General features: G+C 39.6%; 2 protein-coding genes across 2 annotated transcripts; both read left to right on the top strand.

Annotated features, from left to right (window-relative positions):
• The first annotated feature begins 61 nt into the window (after window positions 1–61).
• On the top strand, window positions 62–22081 carry Hspa14 (heat shock protein family A (Hsp70) member 14). The gene is made up of 14 exons (XM_042686275.1): window positions 62–215; window positions 1411–1491; window positions 1586–1668; window positions 9552–9600; window positions 9731–9836; window positions 11374–11464; window positions 12259–12363; window positions 13339–13500; window positions 15363–15518; window positions 17756–17858; window positions 18624–18836; window positions 19505–19678; window positions 20998–21068; window positions 21880–22081. The coding sequence occupies exons 1-14, from the start codon at window positions 159–161 to the stop codon at window positions 21956–21958; spliced, it is 1530 nt and encodes a 509-aa protein (XP_042542209.1). The 5' UTR covers window positions 62–158; the 3' UTR covers window positions 21959–22081.
• LOC122113287 (zinc finger and SCAN domain containing 29) lies at window positions 1589–8047 on the top strand. Its single transcript, XM_042686279.1, has 3 exons — window positions 1589–1668; window positions 3361–4327; window positions 4800–8047. Exons 2-3 carry the CDS (start codon window positions 3766–3768, stop codon window positions 5315–5317), a joined length of 1080 nt encoding a protein of 359 aa, XP_042542213.1. The 5' UTR covers window positions 1589–1668; window positions 3361–3765; the 3' UTR covers window positions 5318–8047.

Genomic DNA, 22081 nt, shown 5'->3' with positions numbered 1-22081 from the left:
CTGATTGGCAGCCACTCGGAAACGCCGGCGCGGCGGACCGGATGCAGTGGGCGGGCGGGAACGTGAAGTCTCCGCGGTGCCTGCTGGGGCTGCTCTGTGGCGTGTTGCTGTTGCTGCCGGGGACCCCTCGCTCACAGCCGCCGCGGTCCCGCCGCCTCATGGCGGCCATCGGAGTGCACCTGGGCTGCACGTCAGCCTGTGTGGCCGTGTACAAGGTAAGGGACCCGGAGAGCCGCGCTGCAGCTCTCATGGCGGCCGAGGGCCGTCGCGCAAGAGTGGCGTTGCCGCTGGACGCTTCGAGGCGAAGGGCCGGGGCCAGCTCGGCTTCGGCTCTGGGAGTTCTTCCGGGAAAGCCCGCCGCGCCCTCGCTGTGGCACGTGGCGACGCGGGCGCGCGGGGTCCCGGGGAGGCAGGGCGCCTCGAGGGACCCCTGCGGCTGGGCGCCCCGAGGAGTGCCAGGACGTCCGGCCCACCCCCGGAGTCCCAGGAGATCCAGGCCGCTCCATAGAGTCCAAGGGCGTCCAGGCCACCCCGAAGAGGCCCCGAGCGTCCGGGTCCCCCCCAGGACTCTCATCATCACGTCCTGGCCACCGTGAAGAGCCCCAGAATGTCCGGGCCACCCCAGGAGTCCCAGGACACCTGGGCCGCAGGATGACCGGAGGGGTCGCCGGGGTGCCCACAGGGGCCCCAGGAATATCGTGGCAGCTGGGATTGCTGGAGAAGTCCGAGGAGAAGGACCAGAGGATGTCCGGATGAGTCTCCAGATCTCCCAAGACCCCTGGGCTGGGGGTCAGGGAGCGCCTAGGGGCGTCCCGGGAACTCCTGGGCCACTGGATTCCTTGAGGGGTTCCTGGATGTCGGGGCCAAGTCTTTGCAGCAGATACCGGGAGGGTTCTCGTTTGAGGCCACTTCCTGAGGTGGGCGGGCCCCAACTTCTGGGATCCACTGGATTTGGGGGAGGGATGGAGTGGGGAGAAGGAGGCTGGCTCTAATCTGGAGCTTGAGCCATCTCTGAGTGCTGTGAATGACAGGCTTTCTCTAACCTCAAGGTCGAGGAAGGAGAAACTCCCCTGCTCCTAGGTCCTGTGTTTTAAATGTCAATTGATTTGTATGAAAAATGCAAAGAGATTTGCTACTTAGTTTACTGAAGGTTTTTTTTTTTTAAGGTATATTTCTGGGAAGAAGGACCAGAGGTAGAATGATGCTTGTTATTGTTAAAGTTGTTTATGTTTGGTCCAGCTCACTGATTGGAGCAGACTGAAAAATGTGAGTGAGTTCTATAAAATCCAGAAAAATAATAGTAATAAAACCCACAAGTTTAAAATATCAGCAGAATAATCCAAATCTTCCTAATGAGACTGTGTATTTCATTTTAAAAGGACTAACTCAGAGTTGTATGCTTTTCTCTAGGATGGCCGTGCAGATGTGGTTGCAAATGATGCAGGAGATAGAGTTACCCCTGCTGTTGTAGCTTACTCCGAGAATGAAGAGGTACTACTACTGTTCTCTCTCTCTTTTTTTTTCAGTCCATGGAAATAAGTACAAATTACATGCATTGTGATATGTTACTTTTTTCTTTTTTCAGGTGGTTGGACTGGCTGCAAAACAAAGTAGAATAAGAAATATTTCAAATACAGTAGTGAAAGTAAAGCAGATCCTGGGAAGAAGGTATGGAGTAAAATACTTCAAAGTGCTGTAACAGAAATGTGTTTTTTTAAGTTCTGAGCATAGTGTAAAGTGATACTAGAAGCACCATTATTTTGTTGTCTTTCTTGACTGCATTGTTTCCAAGAGGGTACCCCAGTAGATTGCTTTTTTTGTTATTCCTGTTAGGTATTCTGGAGAGTAGGATTTACAGATAATTGATTCTTATTCACAAGTCAGTTAGCATTCATAAATGTCAACACTTGTTTACTTTTGATGATTTATCATTCAGAGGTGCTAGTTTGGACTTTTCACACTTTTCTATTTTTTTATCTGAAGGAATTTGAGTGATTTGTGAGAATTTGAAGACTTTTGTGTATAGATTGGATTTTGCAAAATATTACAATTAATCATACTTGATATAGCTGCTATTGATTTTCTTAAGGCCTTTTGTGACACTTGGCTGGGAACTGACTTTTCTAGTTGGCTTACAAATTTAATCATTCGAGAAACAACTCAATGTCTTGTTGTAGGAATCAGGTTAATCATCTGCTGTAACTTTGATTAGAAGATTAAAGAGGCTTGCCTGTCAAGACTTCTGTCTCCTCAAATTATAGATTACCATCATAATTAGGAGGTTTTATTTATACTAGAGTATAGTACTTGATGGTGTATCTAAACTTGCACAGTGCTTTCATGTCTATTATATTACTTAATCCTCTCAACATCCTTTAAAAACAGAGAGCAGGTACTATCCTTCCTTGTTTATAGATGAGACAACCAAGGCACAGAGAACCTTTAGTATTTCTAAGTCAGTTAAAAGACTGAACTAGATAACCTGCTCTACATGTCTCCTAACCTCACTCCAGTCTGTCCTTTCTGTTGCATTTAATGAGAATTTAAGTAGACATTTCCTTAAGTTGATTTTATAAATTGCAGATTATAGATTACATTTAATATTAATTAGTTGTGTATAGCCTCTTCAGTTAAATTAAACTTGATACAGAATTTTTGGAAAAAATTTAAATCTCTGTGATGAATGTATTCCAATATCTTGTTTCCTATTGGAAAAATTCAGTGCTAAGCCTATTAATAAATTGGTATCAAATATTTTCAAATAATAAAATCTGGACAAAAGCAGGAAATTGTAATGGATCTTGAAGCCTGAATCATGGAGGGGGTCAGCAATTTGTTTTAAGTAACCCTTTTGTTTTGAGGTAAATGTAGTTTCACATACAATTATAAAAAAACAAAACAGGCATCCAGTATATTTATTTATTAGATTTAGTACTTCTTCCCAGTACCAGCATCATGCAAAGCTGTGGTTTAATATCACAATCCAGAAACACAGGTATAGAATCAAGAAACAACATTTCCATAGATACATTCCCTTTCAGCCAACTTCATTTGTTTCCTCTATACTGCTATTTGATAGATGGTTAGAAAAAAAGAAATGGCTGTCTTCTGCCTTATTCACAGAGCTTCATATTAGCCAAACAACTTTCCTGTCCCTTCTAGCAAGGAGTGCAATAGTAATAGATGGCTAAAAGCCACAACATGGTATCTAGGCTAAGGTTAGTAAAGGTCAAGTACTCCTCAGACATACTGCTGTATGACCATCCTCCTCATACTAGTTCTCTAGAGTTAGTTGCCTCATGAGCGAGGTTCTTTTCCTCTTCCGCTTGACTACTTACCAGACAATGGTGATTTTTACAGATACATGGTTGTACCAGGTCTCAGCCTTGGAAGCATTCCGCCCTTTGTGGAGGAGCCAATTCTTTTGTTATGAAGCCATTAAGCCCTGGTCCAGTACCTACCCTGGGTGAACTCCCAAAGTTGGGCTTTCTGAATCTGGGCCTCATGCCTATTTATGACCTACGTATAGGCAGCACTACTTGCTGCCTAAAAATCCTTACACCCTCCCTGTGTTACTCCATTCCCTTGTGGCCTTCCATCCAGAAGTGTGGTCCTTGGACCTGACTTCTCAGCAAATACCCTGAGAGGGAAGAATGGACTGGCTCCTGGAAATACACTGAGAGTACACAGAGCTTCCCCACATCTTCAGATTTGTGCACCTGTGGCCCGGGAGCTTGCTGCAGTACCTTTCCTTTCCAGCTCACTATGGCCACCACCAGTAGCAGTGCGGGCATCCGGTGGTCCAGACAGGAGACACGAACTCTTCTCTCCATACTAGGCGAGGCAGAGTATATTCAACGCCTCCAGACTGTACATCATAATGCAGATGTCTATCAGGCTGTGTCCAAGCGAATGCAGCAGGAAGGCTTCCGCCGCACCGAACGCCAGTGCCGCTCCAAGTTTAAAGTTCTGAAGGCATTATATTTAAAGGCCTATGTTGCCCACGCCACCAGCATGGGGGATCCACCGCACTGTCCATTTTATGATACGCTGGATCAGCTTCTTCGAAATCAGGTAGTGACTGACCCAGACAACCTAATGGAGGCTGCTTCTTGGGCCAAGCACTGTGATCAGAACTTGGTGGCCTCTGACACCCCAAGGGAAAAGAGAACTTCCATTGTGAAAGCAGAAAGGACTCAGGTGACTGATCGTCAGCCTTTCTTGAAAAGAGTTAAGGAATCAGATGAAGATTGTCAGCTGAGAATCAGTGACCGGATTCGAGAAGCCAGTGACCTTGAGGACTCCTGGGATGAATCGTCGGGTGCAGGTAACTCCCAAGCATGTGAAGGAGTGGGGTCTCAGAGGCACTTGCTTCTAAGAGCGGTGGATATTTGGACCATGCCCTCTCCACAACAGCCCCTTATTTTTTTCAAACCTAATACACAAAGGGCACCAGGGTTTGAAAAGCTACCACCCTAAGTAAATATGATACTAGAACTTGAAACCTGCAAGACATGCTCTTTAGAGCCGAACTAGTCTTAGCCTTGTATGTAATGGGTAGTTAGGAACTTATAGGAAAAGAGTGGGCTAGAGCGCTCTATGGAAAGGATAAATTTAGCAAGGCAAGAGTTTGTGCTATGGGCCCAAATAGCCAGATTAAAGAATGATTATTCCAGTCCCTTGTGGAAAGAGGCCTTCCTCAGAATTACCCTAGTTTACTGTATCTCAGCTGTGCTGCTGGCTCCAACATTCCCTTAGCAAGAGTGTCCTCTTTGCAACATTGTTGCTTTGTTTTTCAGGGTGCTCTCAAGGGACCCCCAACTACAGCAGCTCCCACAACCTTTTCAGAGGTGCAGCTGTTCCCTGTCAGAGCAGTCCCATGACCAGACTGGGTGTGTCAGGTGAGCCCATTCCCAGCACCAGCCGAAACCCTCCTGGGGCAGCCTCCACTTCACAGCCTCCAGGTTCCTCTTCCACAGTTGGTTTGGTCTCTGGTGGAGATAGACCTTTGGCCAGTGAGCCCCCTCCAAGGTGGGCAAGGCGAAGAAGGAGGTCAGTGGCCAGGACTATTGCAGCTGAGTTGGCAGAAAACAGGAGGTTGGCACGAGAACTTTCAAAGCGAGAGGAAGAAAAACTGGATAGGTTGATTGCTATTGGTGAAGAGGCCAGTGCCCAACAAGATGCTGCCAATGAGCTGCGCAGGGATGCTGTCATCGCGGTCAGACGCTTGGCAACAGCAGTGGAAGAAGCTACTGGTGCTTTTCAGCTAGGACTCGAAAAATTGCTTCAAAAGTTGATTTCAAATGCCAAAAGCTAGGAACTGACTGTGAAAGAATATACTTCATAAACAAAAGTCTCCTCACACCTGCCTTCTGATACCACAGCACCTTTTTTTGTCCTCACAAAAGTGTAGTGAATCGTTGATATGCAGAGGAACAGGAGTATACTTGTGAGTTCTTTTTATCAAGATTCTCCACTAAGTGAAAGACCATTTAGAAATGAGAGGTGCCTAGTAGAAACCATGGAATCAAATCCAAGAGAGCTAGTTTGTCTTGGCTTTCTCTATGATTGGAGGCAATTTCCTTTACCTCTCTACAATAGCTTCCTCATCTTGAAATGAGGGATAGCTACTAATTCCTGCCCTGCCTACCTCACAGGGCTGTTGTGAGGATCAGGTGGCTAATAGATGTGAAAGGGTTTAAAAGCACTATATAAATGTATGTTATTAATGTGTATGGCCTTGGCTGGAGCAAGGCTAGGGAGAGCATATTACTTTACAGGATATAAAAGTGTGGTTGTATACCTTGACCTGTTGCTTAAATCTGGTAGTTTAATTTGACTGCTTCATGGAGTTTGAGGTCTTAGATTTTAAAATCCTCCTATGGTTCATTAGACTAATGTAGGCACAATGTATTTTTCCCTTTGTTTCATTCTTCATTGCTGTGTCTCTGACTTTTCTACTAGTCAACACAGTTGATAATAATCCAACCTGTCAAACCTTCCTTTTACTACTTCTTGGTCTCCTATTAAGGGTATAACAGAACTAATGAGAGTCACAGTAGTGTTAATGCTTCTTATTGATCATCTGTGATAGGTGGATATTGGCTGTTTTATAAAACAGTAAGTGTAAGTAAATTCTTTATATTTCATATTATTTGGGTCCCTTTCTATGCATAAGTTACATCTTTAAATTTTAATTGCCCTTTGAACCTTAGAGAAACAATTTGAATTGTAGCAGTTTGAGATCTGCTTTTAGTTAATTTCATTTTTTTCTATTAGCTTGTTGTTGTTAGGGGTTTTTGTTTGTTTTGTTTGTTGTTTTTGCCTACTATGTTTTAAAGGCCCTAGAAAGCTTTCCCTTTGGGGAACTTGCCAAAGTTACTTTTTGCCTGATGACCTAGGTAAAAGTTGATCTGGTCATTGGCAGATGGTGAAATAGACCAGTTTCATTTTCCCTTTAGTTTTGAGAACACTGGAGGTGGTGTAGATAGACTCCTTTTAAACTCAGTCCTCACCCAACACATATCACCTTTGGGAGAGGTGATGGTGGTGGTAGGCAACATCCCCAGTTTTCCCTCACTCAATCCTTTTAGTAGTTAACATAATACTTTCAGAGAACACACATCTGGGATTTAAAAAGCTTTCCTGCAGTCTAGCTGGGAAAGAAATAAGAGGGCGTGTTGGAAAAGGCTTTGTTTTATATATAAACCGGTGCTTATCTAACTGCTGACAATGCAAATGGGACCCACCTGGCGCCATGTGTATGTGGCAAGTAAAGTGGTGGGTATGTGAAGGAGCCAGTGTGGTAGGATACACTGGTATATAGTTAAAACTCCTGGACCCCAGTCCTGTCGCAGTGGTTTCATTGGGCAAAATCACTTGCCCCTATCGTGCCTCAAGCTCTTTATCTCTAAATCAATATATTTGTTGTAGGTTGGTTTTTTCCTAGTACCTTTGAGTTCTAAAAAATAGTTTAAGGCAAAATACAGGCTCAAGGAGTGGCTCAAGCTGTAGAGTATATGCCTGCCTGCCATGTACAAAACCTGGGTTTATACCCCAGTACTACCAAAAAAAATGAGTGTGATACTCCCATTTTCAGTTACAGTGGCATACTAATGCATGTTTGAAGTACTGGTAACAATTGTATTTTAACAATTACATTCTGGGTGTTGATGTTTGTTGATAGCCCTGGAACATCTAAGCACCACACTAGTACAGAGTGCTTACTTTCAGAAAGCATGTATTAAGGCATTGAGATAGATACATAAATTTATGTTGTGTTACTCGTTTTAGCCGTTCTATGGAAGGATATGTGTCCCTTACACCAATGTAACACTAGTACAGATGAGTACATAAGTAGATATTCTGGGAAAACAGGAAAGTATAACTAACAGTAGCAAAATACTTAGGCAGGAATTTCTTTTGAGTAAGAGAAGTACAAAAGTAGCAGTGGAGTAAAGTTTACAGATAGTATTGTAAAAATCTGATGGGCGTAGTAACCATAATGTAGATATGATAGGAAAAGGTCCTGAAGAAGTAAACAAAACACTGACTATCAATGCAGGGAAGTTGCTGTAAAGAGAGCCCAAATCCCAGAAAGCAAGCTAGGAATCCTGCCTAAGCTCTAACCATTATACTGCCTAGACATACTCAGACAAGGCTTTCACCATTCCATAACTCAGGTTCCTCATCTAAAGTGGAAACTGTTGTCCTCCCTACCTCACAGGGATGTTGTGAGGATCCAGTGGACAGATGAATGAATGTAAAGTGCTGTTAAACTCATAGGCACAATGATATAACAGGAGTTGGGAAGGTACTTCAGTGCTGGTATTGCCAAGCCAGGGAGCTTGATGGCTAAGAGATAGTGAAGGAGGAAGAGGAAATGGCCTCCCTTTTAAAGTTTGTGCCTACTGGTAGAGTTGACACTGCATCCTGATGACCATGATGTGAACAAGGTGCTTACTGTATACCAGCCTCCCACCAGCTTTGTTTTTCTGTTAAACAATTTATTCCTAGTGTGGACAAATAAAGTTTTTACTTGTGTGTAGTTGTTGGTCAAGTCTGCTATTTTCTGTGATCCCTGTGATCTTTTGTTACTTCATTCTCTGCTTCCTTACATACCTGCTTTGCAGTCTCCAGTGTTCTGCTTGTGTCATGTGCGGCCCTCAGAACTACTGTACTTTCTGTACTTAGATGAAAGAGTCTGTCTTTACATGACAGTTGAGAAATTCTCTTCATTTCTAAAAGTTAATAGACATTCCATAAAATATTCATCCTTGAAAATTACCCTGAGCAGTAAATAGCCTACACATAATGGGGTTAAATTATAAGAAAACAGCCTGCAAATGTCTTGTTGAAATTCTAGTACTGATCTAGAGTCTCACTATGGACATAATTGTTTCATCCCTACTTGTCTGGTGTACAATCCAGGTAGTGGGTTAGTGAAAGGGAAGAGTGGGCGAGTTATGGAAAAAAATGTTAAACTTTATATTGAAGGTCTGGTTGCTGGACAATTAAGCCATTAGTGAACTTTGTCACTTTGGGCAAGCACCTGTCCTCCCATTAATTTTGTCAGTGGTAGGGGAAGTAAGGAACCTGCAAGTATTTAAGAATTCTAAGCCAGATTAGTCCAGGTTAAGAGCCTCCAAGTTCTGTAACCCTTCTGCAGTTAGTTAGCCACTATTAATCATCAGCTCTTAATAAACATTTAAGGCTGGTTTCTGAACAGAATAGCCACAGCTCCTTCAAAGACTATTAAGAAGGATACTAGTCTGATGCTTAAGTTCTACATGAAGTTCAACAAAGGGTGAGAGATCCTGTCCCTCCTGAAGGGGTCATTTGATAGTATTAATGGAGCCTGTCTACTGAAGTGTAAACATGAGTAGCTGGTGGTCACATCTTGGCTCCCTGTCCATGTTACCCTGTAGTAAGCTCACTGCCCCTCTGTAAAACATACCTAACAACCCACTTAGATGTTATAGACATTAAAAAAGTATTAAGTGGAAATCTGTACTTTGCATAAATTGGTATTACTATCCTGAGCAACATAAATGCACATTTAGCGCTTGCTTTGTATGGATCTGTCCATGCTGTGTTTACATGTATGAGTCTACACTTCGATATACACCATTCATACTTATTACTCTTTTGGTTTTGGGTGTTCATGTTTAGGATCCAACAAAGATGGTGTTGGATTTTTGCTCTTAAGTTTCCACTCCTTTTTGCCCTTTTCAGTGGTTGGATCATCAGGATCACAGATGTGAAAATGTACAAATGAATAAAATCCATATCAGGAAATGTCACTCTGAAATGCATAGTGAGGTCAGAACAAGGGAGAATTATTTTCAGATGTGAAGATGAACATTTTAGCTGAATTACTATAATCACTGAGTATAAATACTCCACTTATTTATAACTCATATGATTTGAAACTTGTTGAACAGTTTAATATTATTTATATTTTAATGCTTATGGTATGGTCTTTAGGCCTTTTTTTATCTATAATACCAATTTTGATCCTGAGATATCTTTATATCTTTCTTTATGGACAGCTCCAACGATCCACAAGCTCAGAAATACATCTCGGAAAGTAAATGTTTAGTGAGTATGCTTCCATTATTGCTTCCCTGCTACACAAAGTAATTGCCAAATGTCATGCCATAATGTTGACTTGAAACTTAACATTTTTATTTAAATTACTCTGTATTGAGAATTATAATTTCTTTTGTAGGTTGTTGAAAAAAATGGGAAATTGCGATATGAAATAGATACAGGAGAAGAAACTAAATTTGTTAACCCAGAAGATGTTGCCAGACTCATATTTAGTAAAATGAAAGGTACTGAAAAATTTCAGTTAACTTTAAATGACATTTTAAAATAAATGATATTTTAAAAGCTAACCTTAAAAGGCTAGAGGTAACTGGGCACCAGTGGTTCACACTTATAATCCTAGCTACTCAAGAGGCTGAGATATGGGGATTGCAGTTCAAAGCCAGCACGGACAGGAAAGTCTGTGAGACTTATCTCCAATTAGGCATCATAATGGAGCTATGTCAAGTGATAGAATGCTAGCTTTGAGCAAAAAATGCTCAAGGACAGTGTCTAGGCCCTGAGTTCAAGCTCCAGGACTGAAACAGACCCTCCCAACGGCCACACAAACGCAAAAAAGCTAGAAGTAATTTGGGATTTAGGGAGAAGTGAAATGAATAGATCAGAAGTAAGAAGACCTAAACTGTAGGCCTGGTTTCACTACCAAATGTCTATGTGACCTTAGTTAAATAAATGACTTACCTTCCACAACTTTTGATTTTTCTTTGTAAGGACAGACCAAGTATCCCTTACCTGATGTGCTTGGGACCAGAAGTATTTCAGATTTTGTGGTTTTCAGACTTGGGAATAGTTGCATAGATCATACCAGTTGAGAGTAGCCCTAATCCAAAAATCTAAAACACTCTTCAAAATCCAAAGCCTTTATCAATTGATTTGGAGCATTTCAGATTTCAAGTTTTCAGATGAGGCATATTCAAATATAATATAAGTGGATTGGGCCATGTTAGCACTTTCAAAACTTACTAGTAACAGTGAGCCAAAAAAAACAGTGAGTAGTGAATGTTTTATTTTTCTTCAAGATTGACAGAGTAGCCAGGCTCATACCAATAATCCTAGCTACTCAGAAGGTTGAGAAACAGGATTTCACTTCCAAGCCATCTGCAGCAGGAAAGTCCATGAGAGTCTTATCTGCAGCTAGCCAGCAAAAAGCTGGTAGTGGAACTGTGGCTCAAGTGGTGGAGCACCGCCCTGACTAATAAAAATAATAATGATCAGAGATTGACAGTATATTTTCCACCTTTTGGCAGATTTGAGTAGATCTGGTTTTTTTCACCACTCCAGGTTAAGGCTCAGTGTGTTTCAGCAGTGGAATAATTTGAGCAATTCTGGAGTAGATTGTGAGGCTCATATCTGCTCTGGAATTATGTTATGACCTAGTGGGATGGAATGACCCTTATATTATGTTCAGTTAAGATGATGTTGTAGCTTTACATTGGTGCATTTATAGCTCATCTCTCATGCATTTGTAGCTCTCTTTGAAACCAGTGTAATTTGGAAGATAGCTGAAATTCTGAGACCAAAGAGCCAGGCTCTGGAAAGTGCTTTGGTTAATTGATTTAGTATGTCCCAAAGCCATTACTTTACCAAAACTAGGAGAAGTACTGCCCGATTTAAGAGCAAAAGAAAAGACAGTTGACAGGGTGTGGCATCCAAGTAAATTGGAATGTATTTAGTGAACTCTTTGACATGAATTTAGGAACCTCAAGCAAGCATTATTTAGCTTTATTCTGTCATTAGAATTTATTTTTGCTTTTTAATGTACAGAGACGGCACATTCTGTCTTGGGCTCAGATGCAAATGATGTAGTTATTACTGTTCCATTTGATTTTGGAGAAAAGCAGAAAAATGCTCTTGGGTAAGTATAAAATGGAATTTATCTTATTTGCTCAGTTAAAAACATTTTATAGTTATCATTATATATTAAAAAGTAATTGTAAATACTTTCCTATGGTAAAAGTAATTCATATTTCCTTTATAATGGTATATAAAATTAGATATGATATATATCTTTTGGCTGTTTTGATTGGAAATGTTCTTAATTTCCAGGTTAAAAAGATGTTTATGAACTAGTTTATACAATTTAGGTTTACATAAAAATATGCAAATGTAGGAAGCAGTAGTGATTCTTTCCTTGTCTTAGCGCTTAATATCTAAACCAAAATAAGTATGAACCTTTGTTTTTTGTTGTTCATTCAACCTGTATTTATTGATTACTTTTGCTGTTTAGGCTATACTATATTCAGGGTTAAGTACACAGAGACAGGGGAGGCCTAGTTTTGACCTCACAGAATTAGCAGGGTGATGTTGAAACCATGGTAAGAATGGGAGGTTCTGAATGGCATGGTAGCAGGATTTCTCCCAGTGTCTGAAAACTCCAAAAGATGCCACAGAAAAGGCGAACTTTTTAAAGCATAGACATTTTTGAGAGCTGTAGTTTTATGTTTAGTATAGGCACATTATTTTCTCTGTTAAGAAAGTGACTCTTGAAGTCCCTTCCATTTCATGTGCTCTACTTTCTTAATATCATTGCACTCTGTGTCTCCTTGTGCAATTGTATTTGCTATCACATAGATTTTTTTAAGAGCATTTCTTAAAGTGTAGAATTGACATATTGTAACATTGAATTCACTGAAAGCAAATTGTTCACAGAGAAGCAGCAGGAGCTGCTGGATTTAATGTTTTACGACTAATCCATGAGCCATCTGCAGCTCTTCTTGCTTATGGAATTGGACAAGATTCTCCTGCTGGAAAAAGGTAAAAACCATCCTGACAGTTTTCTTTTTTCAATGCAGAAACATTTTAGACTATAACAGTTTTGTCCAAAAGGATTGTTATATAATGCTTTATGAATGAATAACATTGACTCACCTAGAGGTTTTCAAATAGTTGAAAAAGAAGCACTAGGAAAGTAGCGAAAGGTGTTTGTTTATGGCACTGGCATTTAGTTCAGAGCTTTGTACTTGAGCCACACACCTAGCCTTGTTTTGCTTTATTTTTCAAATAGTGCCTTGTTTTACTCTGGGGCCAGTCCTAGACTGTGAGCTTCCTTCTTACAGCCTCTTGAGTATTGAAGACCCACAATGCCAAGCTAACTGTTGAGATGGGTTTCTCACTTTTTCCTGGACTAGACTCAGACATCAGTCCTCCCAATATCTGCCTCCAATGCCTAGCCTTAAGAATTTTTTTGGTGAGAACTAGTAAGATGTACTTACTTCTAATTGATGTTTCTCACAATTAAAGCAACTATATGAACCACTGGGAAATTATTTTAAGTAAATAAATATAGGAATACTAGAAATGATGGGTTTTCATATTCTAGAAATAGGAAGTTAGCTTCTAGTTTTGCATATTGTTTCTGTCTCTAGAACATATGAAAGTAGTAACTTGCATGATATTGAGATGGAATTTTTCATATTCAATTCTCTTAAAACTTAGTATGATCTTTCTTTTATTTACTTTGGAAAAAGAGTATTTTGAACCATAGTTACTCCAAAGAATAGTTTTGCAAACAGGACTAAATAGAGAGAACTTAGATGTGAATTTAGAAGGTATGGGCTTGAGGCTGGATTCATCCTTTAATTATAGATGACTTCTTACTCATCTGAAATTTTCAGCTTCCTACTTTGTAGTATAAAGGGATTAAATGAAGTGGATTCTGAAGTCCAGTCTGGCTTTATTTAACATGCTCGGATGCTTTAATAAATTACTTGCTTTATCTTTCTCTTGAAGCAATGTTTTGGTATTTAAGCTTGGAGGCACATCCTTATCTCTCAGCATTATGGAAGTTAATAGTGGAATGTATCGGGTTCTGTCAACAAACACTGATGATAATATCGGAGGTGCACATTTCACAGAAACCCTAGCTCAGTATTTGGCTTCTGAGTTCCAGAGGTGAGTCTTAATGGCCTGGGTAATTTATGTATGCCTCTGTGTGTGTTGCTGGGGTTTGGAACCAGGGCCTCAGATGTGCTAGGTAGGGAATCTCACTATATACCAAGACTGACAAACTCAAACTCAGAATTCTGCCTCTGCTTCCAAAGTGCTGGTATGATAGGCCTACACCAACATATTCAGCCTTGCATAAGACATTTTGATTGAAGCTTTCAAGTTTAAATTACTCTGTTGCATAGAAGGATGTGGTTTTCTCATTGCATAGAAATTATATTTTCTTCCTTTCTTTCTCTTTCCTTCCTTCCTTTCTTTCGTTCTTTCTTTCTTCTTTCTTTTTTTTGCTACTCATGGGGCTTGAACTCAGGACCTAGGCACTATCCCTGAGCTTCTTTTGCTCAAGGCTAGCGCTCTATCACTTGAGCCACAGCGCCACACCAACTTTTTCTGCTTAATGTGGTACTGAGGAATCTTCATGCATGTTAGGCAAGCAGTCTACCACTGGGCCACATTCCCAGCCCCAGAAATTATATTTTCATCTCTACAGTTATAGTGTCCTGGGAAGCAGAGGCTGAGCCTCATGCATGTACTATTCAAGTCTGAATTTTGAATTCACTTTGTGCTGCTCAGTGTCTAGGTAAGAGTGTACAGGCAGCAAGACCTTACGGCCATCTGAATGGTTTTCAAAAGCTAGGCTCTTGTGAGGGGTATAGTATGTTATCAACATTTTTATTTAATTAACCTCAGGACCATGTTATTCTAAGCAAGTACTTGAACAATGCTACGAGCCCTTTTTGCTTTTTTTTTTCAAATAAGGATCTCATGTCTGTGATTGAGCAGGCCTGAATCACAATCCTCCTATTTATGCTTCTTTGCATAGCCAGGATTGCAGATGCTTACCACTACACTCAGCTGCTTGCTTCCTTCTTTTACATGTCTTTTACAAGTCCTTTATATGTTGCTTCCTTCCTTCCTTTGTGTGTGTGTGTGTGTGTGTGTGTGTGTGTGTGTGTGTGTGTGTGTGTGGTGGTGGTATTTGGGTTTGATCTCAGGTTATCAAACACTCTGCCGCTTGAGCTACACCTCCAGCCCCTTATGTTTTTAGGGTATTTTTCAGATAGAGTTTTATTTTTTCCCTGGAGCTATCCTCAAACTATAATCCTCCTACTTATGCTTCCCACATGGCTAGGATGACAGATATGCACTACTACGCCCAGTTCATTTTGTTGAGATGAGATCTTGGTAATTTTTTTGCCTGGGTTGACCTCAGATTTCCTCCTCCTAATCCCTTTTTCCCAAGTAGCTGAACTTTTACATTGGAACCATTTTGTTTGAGATGAGGGTCTCAAAAATGTTTGGGTCAGGTTGACCTCAAACCATGATCCCACTTCCCTGGTAGCTGGGTTTTAGGTGTGAACCACCACTCCTAGCAGAACCTTTCTTTTGATTGCAGAAAATATTACTAGAATTCAAATACTAACATGAAGTGGCCCTGGAGCTCAAGTGGTAGAGTGCTAGCCTTGAGCTGAAGAGCTGAGGGACAGTGCTCAGGCCCAGAGTTCAAACCCCATGACCAACAAAAAACAAAAACAAAATCAAATACTAACATGTGCCATATGGTATTGGTTTATGAATTAATTTTTTTTGCCTTTCTTTTTCTGGTACCGGGGATCAAACCCAGGACATTGCACTTGCTAGGCAAGCACTTTGCCACTGAGCTACATCTCAACCCTGATTTATGAATTTATTATTGCTCTAAAAGCCGTTGTCTAGATTTTAGTTACATTAGATTATTTTCTAGATTTTAGTTGAGATTCGAAATGACTCCATAATTTTATACTTCAAAGGTTATGTTTTTAATTTAGATCCTTCAAACACGATGTGAGGAGAAATGCCAGAGCCATGATGAAGTTGATGAACAGCGCTGAGGTGGCAAAGCATTCCCTGTCGACCTTAGGAAGTGCCAATTGTTTCCTTGATTCGTTATACGAAGGTCAGGATTTTGACTGCAATGTGTCCAGGTAAAACACACTGAAACATGCTAAGAGCATGTTGCATGAGAGGTATAACTCTCTCACCTTAAGTTGTATGTTTGTTTTGTAGCTTGGAATATATTCATGATCTATCACAGGGAGATGTGGCTTTTTATACTACTGGGGTCCAATTTTTATTAGATTTAAATAGCTCATTTCCTAAATATAATTACATCAGTTGAGATTGCTTGCTGTTACTTTAATCTACTGTTAGCTATGTGTGAAAAAGTCACCTAGATTCAAAGGTGAGATGGGATTTATTAGTCCAATATATTCAGATTTCTCCAACTTGCAGCCCCACCTGTCAGATCTTTGTTGCAGAAGTTGAAGGAGAGCTTGCTAATCTCTCCTTACTACTTAATGTTGGTGGCAGGATGGATTAAGTCCTTCCTTCTAACATGTCCTATCTTCATGACAGCTCGGTGGTAGGTACTACTATATCATTATTTTACTCATGAAGAGCAGAATGAGCTAGTAAGTGATGGACATGGAACTCAATCCACAGTTTGACTGCAGCATTCATACTCTATTATGATGCAGCGAAGATTAACAACTGCCTTGTTTTTGTTTGCTCAGTCTTGTCAGTATTTTACATTTTTTATAGCTGTGATGACATTTATTGGGCATAGATTTAATGTCTATAACCATTTTCTTAATATCCAAGTCTTTTACATATTGCTTACAAGTGATTTGCCCAGAAAATACAAAAGGCAGATGTCTGGACCTTGCCTTAGCCTTTCCTAGTAGACCCTCACTACCAATAATAGCAGCTACCTTTAGTTAACCTAGTAACTAGTTAGCTTTACTTTCCATCTCTTCCTTTTCTGGCAGGACTAGGGTTTGAATTTGGCTTTGCTTTTGCTAGTTAGGTTCTCTACCACTTGAACCACACCTGCAGCCCTTTTTGAGCTGGTTATTTTTAAGATAGGGTTTCATTTTTCTTTCCCTGGACCAACCTGTACCATAATTTTATATAATGACAGGTATATACCACCATACCCAGATTAACTTTTTTTTGCCCAGATTACAAATATGCCTCCCTGCTACCTCTTCCTCTTAATTGATCCTTCACTCTCCCAGGACCTCTTGAAGAGTCTGTATCAGCTGCTAATTCAATAGCTTTCCATAGCAATGTAAATGTAAAACCCAATTTCTTACTCAGCACTGGCTGCAGTTAAGTACTCTGTACTGTGTGGCCAGTAGCTACCAGAAAGTTCTGTTGTACAGTACTATTCTGCCTCTCCAAAGGAAGATTTTGTGCTATATCCCAAAATTTTGATAGAGAGTCCTATTGAACTCATGAGAGGAATGTTTTTTATATTCCCATATTAGTGCTGTTTGTCCAAATGCTCAGAATATCCTTACTAATATTAGTAGTTACAGAAGAAATAGAAGCAGGGCATTGGTGGCTCACACGTATAATCCTAGCAATCCAGGAGGCTGAGATCTCAGCATCGCAGTTTGAAGCCAACCAAGGCAGGAAAGACCATAAGACTGTCTTATCTACAATACCTAAAATCTGGAAGCAGAACTGTGGATCGAAGTGGTAGAGCTCTAGCCTTGAGCAAAAAATCTCAGAGACAGTGTCCACGTCCTGAATTCAAAACCATATTTTTAAAAAAAGAAGGAGGAAAGGGAAGTTTTATAAATTTTCCTTAAGGAAATTTTGCATTTATCTCATAGTTTTCAGCCATAAAAGCATATTTTAGCATCTGTTGATAGCATAGATTTTAAAATTACTTATCTACCTTTTGAGAACTTGAGCATGAAATTAAGAGACGACATTCATGAACAAATCTGTTTTAAAATTATTTGCCAGCATTCAGGTTTCTCAAGCAGTACAAAAGGACTATACTTAGGTACAGCACCATATCAGACTATAAAGAAAAGTAATTAGGAGTTAAATGGTTACAACATTCAAAAACAGAAAAACATTCAAAATAACTATTCCATTTGGGTCAGTGGGCTTGTTGGGAATGCCATATATTGGGCATATGGTCTGAGATATTTTTTGGAAAACTTATAAGTGGGCCATGGACAAGGCCACTTTGCATTGACTTTGATAGTACATTGTCTTTATCTACATGTAAATACCCTACACTATTATAAATCTGCCTGAGAACCATCACACCCAGTTTTACCATTAATCTTCACAAGAGAAAGAATCCTTACTGAGCCTTTTCTCTGTGTGTTTGTGTTCCCATGTACGATATCCACATGTACAGAGCACGATTTGAACTCCTCTGTTCTCCGCTTTTCAATAAGTGTATAGAAGCAATCCAAGAGCTCTTAGATCAAAGTGGATTCACAGCACAGAATATCAACAAGGTATGCTTCTATATCCTCATTATTCTAGGAATAGTCTCAGATTTGGAATATTCAGTATTCTAAATCTCATTTAGTCAGTAGTAAATGAATGAGTCATTGAGGACGCTAAAGACACATTCCACGTGAGTCTCAGCAATGAGATTTAGTGAGATCACACCAAGATCTTAAAACCACAAGACATCTGTTTCCTCAGAACCCATAGTATGCTTCAATGAAGGCAAAAAGTTTGTGGCACATTTTTCACATAGAAAAGTTAGCAATCTATTTACACATTTATTTTTAAATGGTGGAATAAACCACGGCACTGGTGGCTCATGCCCGTAATCCTAGTTACTCGGGAGGCTGAGATCTTAGGAAAGCAGTTTGAAGCCAGCCTGGTCAGGAAAGTCTGTGGGACTCTTATTTCTTAAGTAATGAAGAGAAAAGTTAAAAGTGGCGCCATGGTTCAAGTGGTAGAGTGCTAGCCTTGCAAAAGAAGTTCAGGGACAGTGCCCACACCTTGAGTTCAAGCCCCAGGACCGGCACCAAAAATGAATGAATGAATAAACAAATAGATAAAATGTTGGAATAACACAAAGTATATTTTTATTAAGTTTATGGTTAAGCCTCACATATAGTGTTATAGTTATAGGCAAATATCTAGTAGTACACACTGTATTTATACAGTGAAGTTTCTTTATCTTAAGTTTTATGTGACATAGCATGCTAAAACCCACTTGTTAGGTTTGCTGAAGATGACTTAGCCTGTTAAATTCCCTGTTCCAGGTTGTCCTTTGTGGAGGGTCTTCTCGAATCCCAAAGCTCCAGCAGCTGATTAAAGACCTTTTCCCAGCTGTGGAGCTTCTCAGTTCTATCCCTCCAGATGAGGTTATCCCTATTGGCGCAGCTCTGGAAGCAGGGATTCTCATTGGGAAAGAAAACATCTCAGTGGAAGACTCTCTTGTGATTGAGTGTTCAGCCAAAGACATCTTAGTGAAGGTAAAGTTAGCCTTTCTGTAAAAGGAGTACAAATAGTTGCTGTAACTCTTCATATAACCCTAATTTGTTATAAGCTATGTATATAGGTCAAGAATTTAAATTTAGTTTTATAATTTTTAAAGAACATATATATATATATATTTATTTATTTATTTATTTATTTTATTTTATTTTTTTGGATCCAGTCATGGGGCCTGAACTCTGGGCCTGGGCACTGTCCCTCAGCTCTTCAGCTCAAGGCTAGCGCTCTACCACTTGAGCCACAGCGCCACTCCTGGCTTTTTTCTTTTTACTTATGTGGTGCTGGGGAATTGAACCCAGGGCCTCATGGATGCAAGGCAAGTGCTCTACCACTGAGCCACCTTCCCAGCCCAAGAACGTATTTATATTTTATTATGCTAATTTCTTAGGGAGATGAAAGTTAAGTACAATTTGCATTGTCAATCTCTGTCATGGGTAGAGTGAGGTGTGTTTCAGGTTTCAGTACTTTTTTATATAAAGTGGGGTGGAATTGAGTATTATTGCTGTTCTCTTTACTTTGGCTAATTTCCAAATTAGCCACAAAGAATTTTTATTTGATTTGTAATAATAAGAGTTCATCACAAGCATTTTTTGTGCGTGTAAAGGTAAATGTCATAGGACATACATTTTGATTTCCTGCTTACTAGGGTGTGGATGAGTCAGGACTCAACAGATTCACAGTACTGTTCCCATCTGGAACACCTTTGCCAGCTCGAAGACAGCACACCTTACAAGCCCCTGGTGCTCTGTCATCTGTTTGCCTTGAACTCTATGAGTCTGAGGGGGAGAACACTGCAACAGAAGAAAGCAAGTTTGCACAGGTGAATACACAACTGCATTGCCGCAGTTACTTGCAACTGTTTAGCCTTTCCTTCTGGATTCAGTTTAATATCTGAATATATAGAGCACCTGCTATTTTATGAAACTCATTTCTGAAACAGTGGGGGAAAATAATTGATTTTTAATTTGAAAGAGTTATGGGAAACAAAAAACAAAGTACAGTTAATTGATTCTCTGTGCTTTTGACCCACTTTAGCAATTAAATTACCTTTTTTTTCTTTACTAAATGCCACGTATTGTGCTTTATAAACATGATCTCTCTTTTATAATTGGTAATGTAGGAGATGAGTATAAATTTACTTTCATAGTCAAAATAAAACAAATGCAGGTAACAGAGAATGTGGAGTATGAGGATATTTCTTTTTGTTGTTTGGGTTTGGATTTTGGTCTTTTGAAATAGGTCTGCCTTAGCCTGCTAAATGCTGGGCCTACAGGTTTGTTACCACCTCTAGCATCTACTTGATTTTTTTCTTTGTTGTATGTGTGGTTCTAGGGGTTTGACCCCAGGGCCTTGTGTTTGCGAGGCTGGTGCTCTATCACTTGAGTCACATGTCCCCAAGCCTTCCATTTGTTTTTTAATATACCCATTCAGAGAAAAGCCCAGAAACCAGACTAAAATGTGTCATTATTCTGGAAAAAAAGAATGATTTTTAGTGGTGTGGTGTGTAGTTATTATATAGCTTTACATTTTATTTTCCCAACCAAAGCATAATCACACACACACACACACACACACACAGGAATTAAGGCTTAGGCTGATTCCTCAAAGCCATGGAGTAGCTGTGGTCACCAAGGCACTGCATGCATATTTGGGGTAACCATTACCTTTTCTGTACGTTGCACCAAACCATCTGAAGTTTACAATTTATTCTACATCTTTACATAAATTTGGTAACTAAAAATAAATAAGTTCCTCCTGATAATTCTGCTTTACAGATATATTCAGTTTTCTTGTATACTAGGTCTCTAATTTCATATAGCAGTCTTATAGTCTTGACTCAGTGGCTTTCTGGGCTCAGTGACACACACCTGTCATTCCGGCTATGCAGGAAGCATAAACAGGAGGGCAGGCCAACCTGTACATAAACTTTAGACCTTATTCCAAAAGTAAAGCAAAAAGGTCTGGAGATTTGGCTCAAGTGTTAGAGCATTGCCTAACAAGTACAAGGTCCTGAGTTGAAACTGCACTCCTCTAAAAAACCAAGAAAGAAAGGAAGTTTACTTTTTGCAGTAGTAACTGTGTCTTTTCATTAATATCTCAATGTACCAAATCATCTTTGTACTATTTTTGTATAAACAGGTTGTTCTTCAGGATTTAGATAAAAAAGAAAATGGATTACGTGATATATTAGCTGTTCTTACTATGAAAAGGTACAGAATTGAACTACTTACAAAGTTAAGAAAATACACTTTGAAACTTGACCAATTTTGTGGGTTTGTTGAGTCCTCATTCTTAGCAAGTCGTTAATTAAAGAATTTCAGGGAATATTGTCAATGAATCACGTTCTTCAAAGAAGAGTATATCTCAAGTGATTTGCATTGTGAATATTTTATGAGCTCTTCATTTTTCAGTATAGTCAACCTAAGAAACTCCCCATGTTACTTAGCAATGTAATTTTTGTCAGTTTTCACATAATTTTCTAAGGTAATGCCATTGATACCCTTTGCCTCATGGAAGGGTATGTTGGTGCTACAGTACAGCTACAAGAAATAACCTAATTGCATCCAGTTCTAATATAGCACACCATTCTAACACTGCTAATACTAACCCTTCTAATACAACGGACCATCATATTACTATGTGTTTAGTATATCCTTTCTACATTAACATTAGGAACAAGAATATTAATTAGAAAGAATATTGATTTCATTAAGGGTGGTTTTCCTTAGTCTGAGCTTGAAACTGGCATGCTGTATCTTGAATTTCTATAAAGTCTAAAAATAGGATGTTTATCACCATGAATTTCCAAGGAAACAGCTGTTAAATCAGCAGTGGTCTGGGAGGAGCTCCAAGAACTTCCTCAGAACATCCACTAAATTTATAGACAATGAAATGATGTTCCTTCTTTGTCTTAATATGCTTAACTATTATGTTCACTCAAAAGCCCTTAGTAGCATATTAATGACTTTCTGGTTTTGTAAAATAAGCTCATGGAATGTTCATTTTTGTTTGTTTGCTTAGGGATGGATCTTTACATGTGACATGCACAGATCAAGAGACTGGGAAATGTGAAGCAATCACCATTGAGGTTGCATCTTAATGTTTCAGATAACTTTTGAGCTATTCATATTATTTGGTTTTATGTATAAGTGCTGATTATATTAAAATACTTTTTCAATGACCTGTATAGCCATTTTTCTATTAAAATACAATATATTGGTAA

Source organism: Dipodomys spectabilis, unplaced genomic scaffold, assembly GCF_019054845.1.
Source record: "Dipodomys spectabilis isolate Male_0828 unplaced genomic scaffold, ASM1905484v1 ptg000096l, whole genome shotgun sequence".
Lineage (NCBI taxonomy): Eukaryota > Metazoa > Chordata > Mammalia > Rodentia > Heteromyidae > Dipodomys > Dipodomys spectabilis.
Note: the sequence above shows the minus strand (reverse complement) of the source record. Positions and strands in the feature narration are given on the sequence as shown.

What these genes read in the sequence shown, in the direction of transcription:
- Hspa14 (XM_042686275.1), top strand. Translation starts at nt 159, where the DNA reads ATGGCGGCCATCGGAGTGCACCTGGGCTGCACGTCAGCCTGTGTGGCC. An exon ending in CCAAAGACATCTTAGTGAAG is followed by an intron (nt 18,837 to 19,504) that starts GTAAAGTTAGCC and finishes CCTGCTTACTAG; the next exon opens with GGTGTGGATGAGTCAGGACT. An exon ending in AAGAAAGCAAGTTTGCACAG is followed by an intron (nt 19,679 to 20,997) that starts GTGAATACACAA and finishes TTGTATAAACAG; the next exon opens with GTTGTTCTTCAGGATTTAGA.
- LOC122113287 (XM_042686279.1), top strand. Translation starts at nt 3,766, where the DNA reads ATGGCCACCACCAGTAGCAGTGCGGGCATCCGGTGGTCCAGACAGGAG. An exon ending in GGATGAATCGTCGGGTGCAG is followed by an intron (nt 4,328 to 4,799) that starts GTAACTCCCAAG and finishes TTTGTTTTTCAG; the next exon opens with GGTGCTCTCAAGGGACCCCC.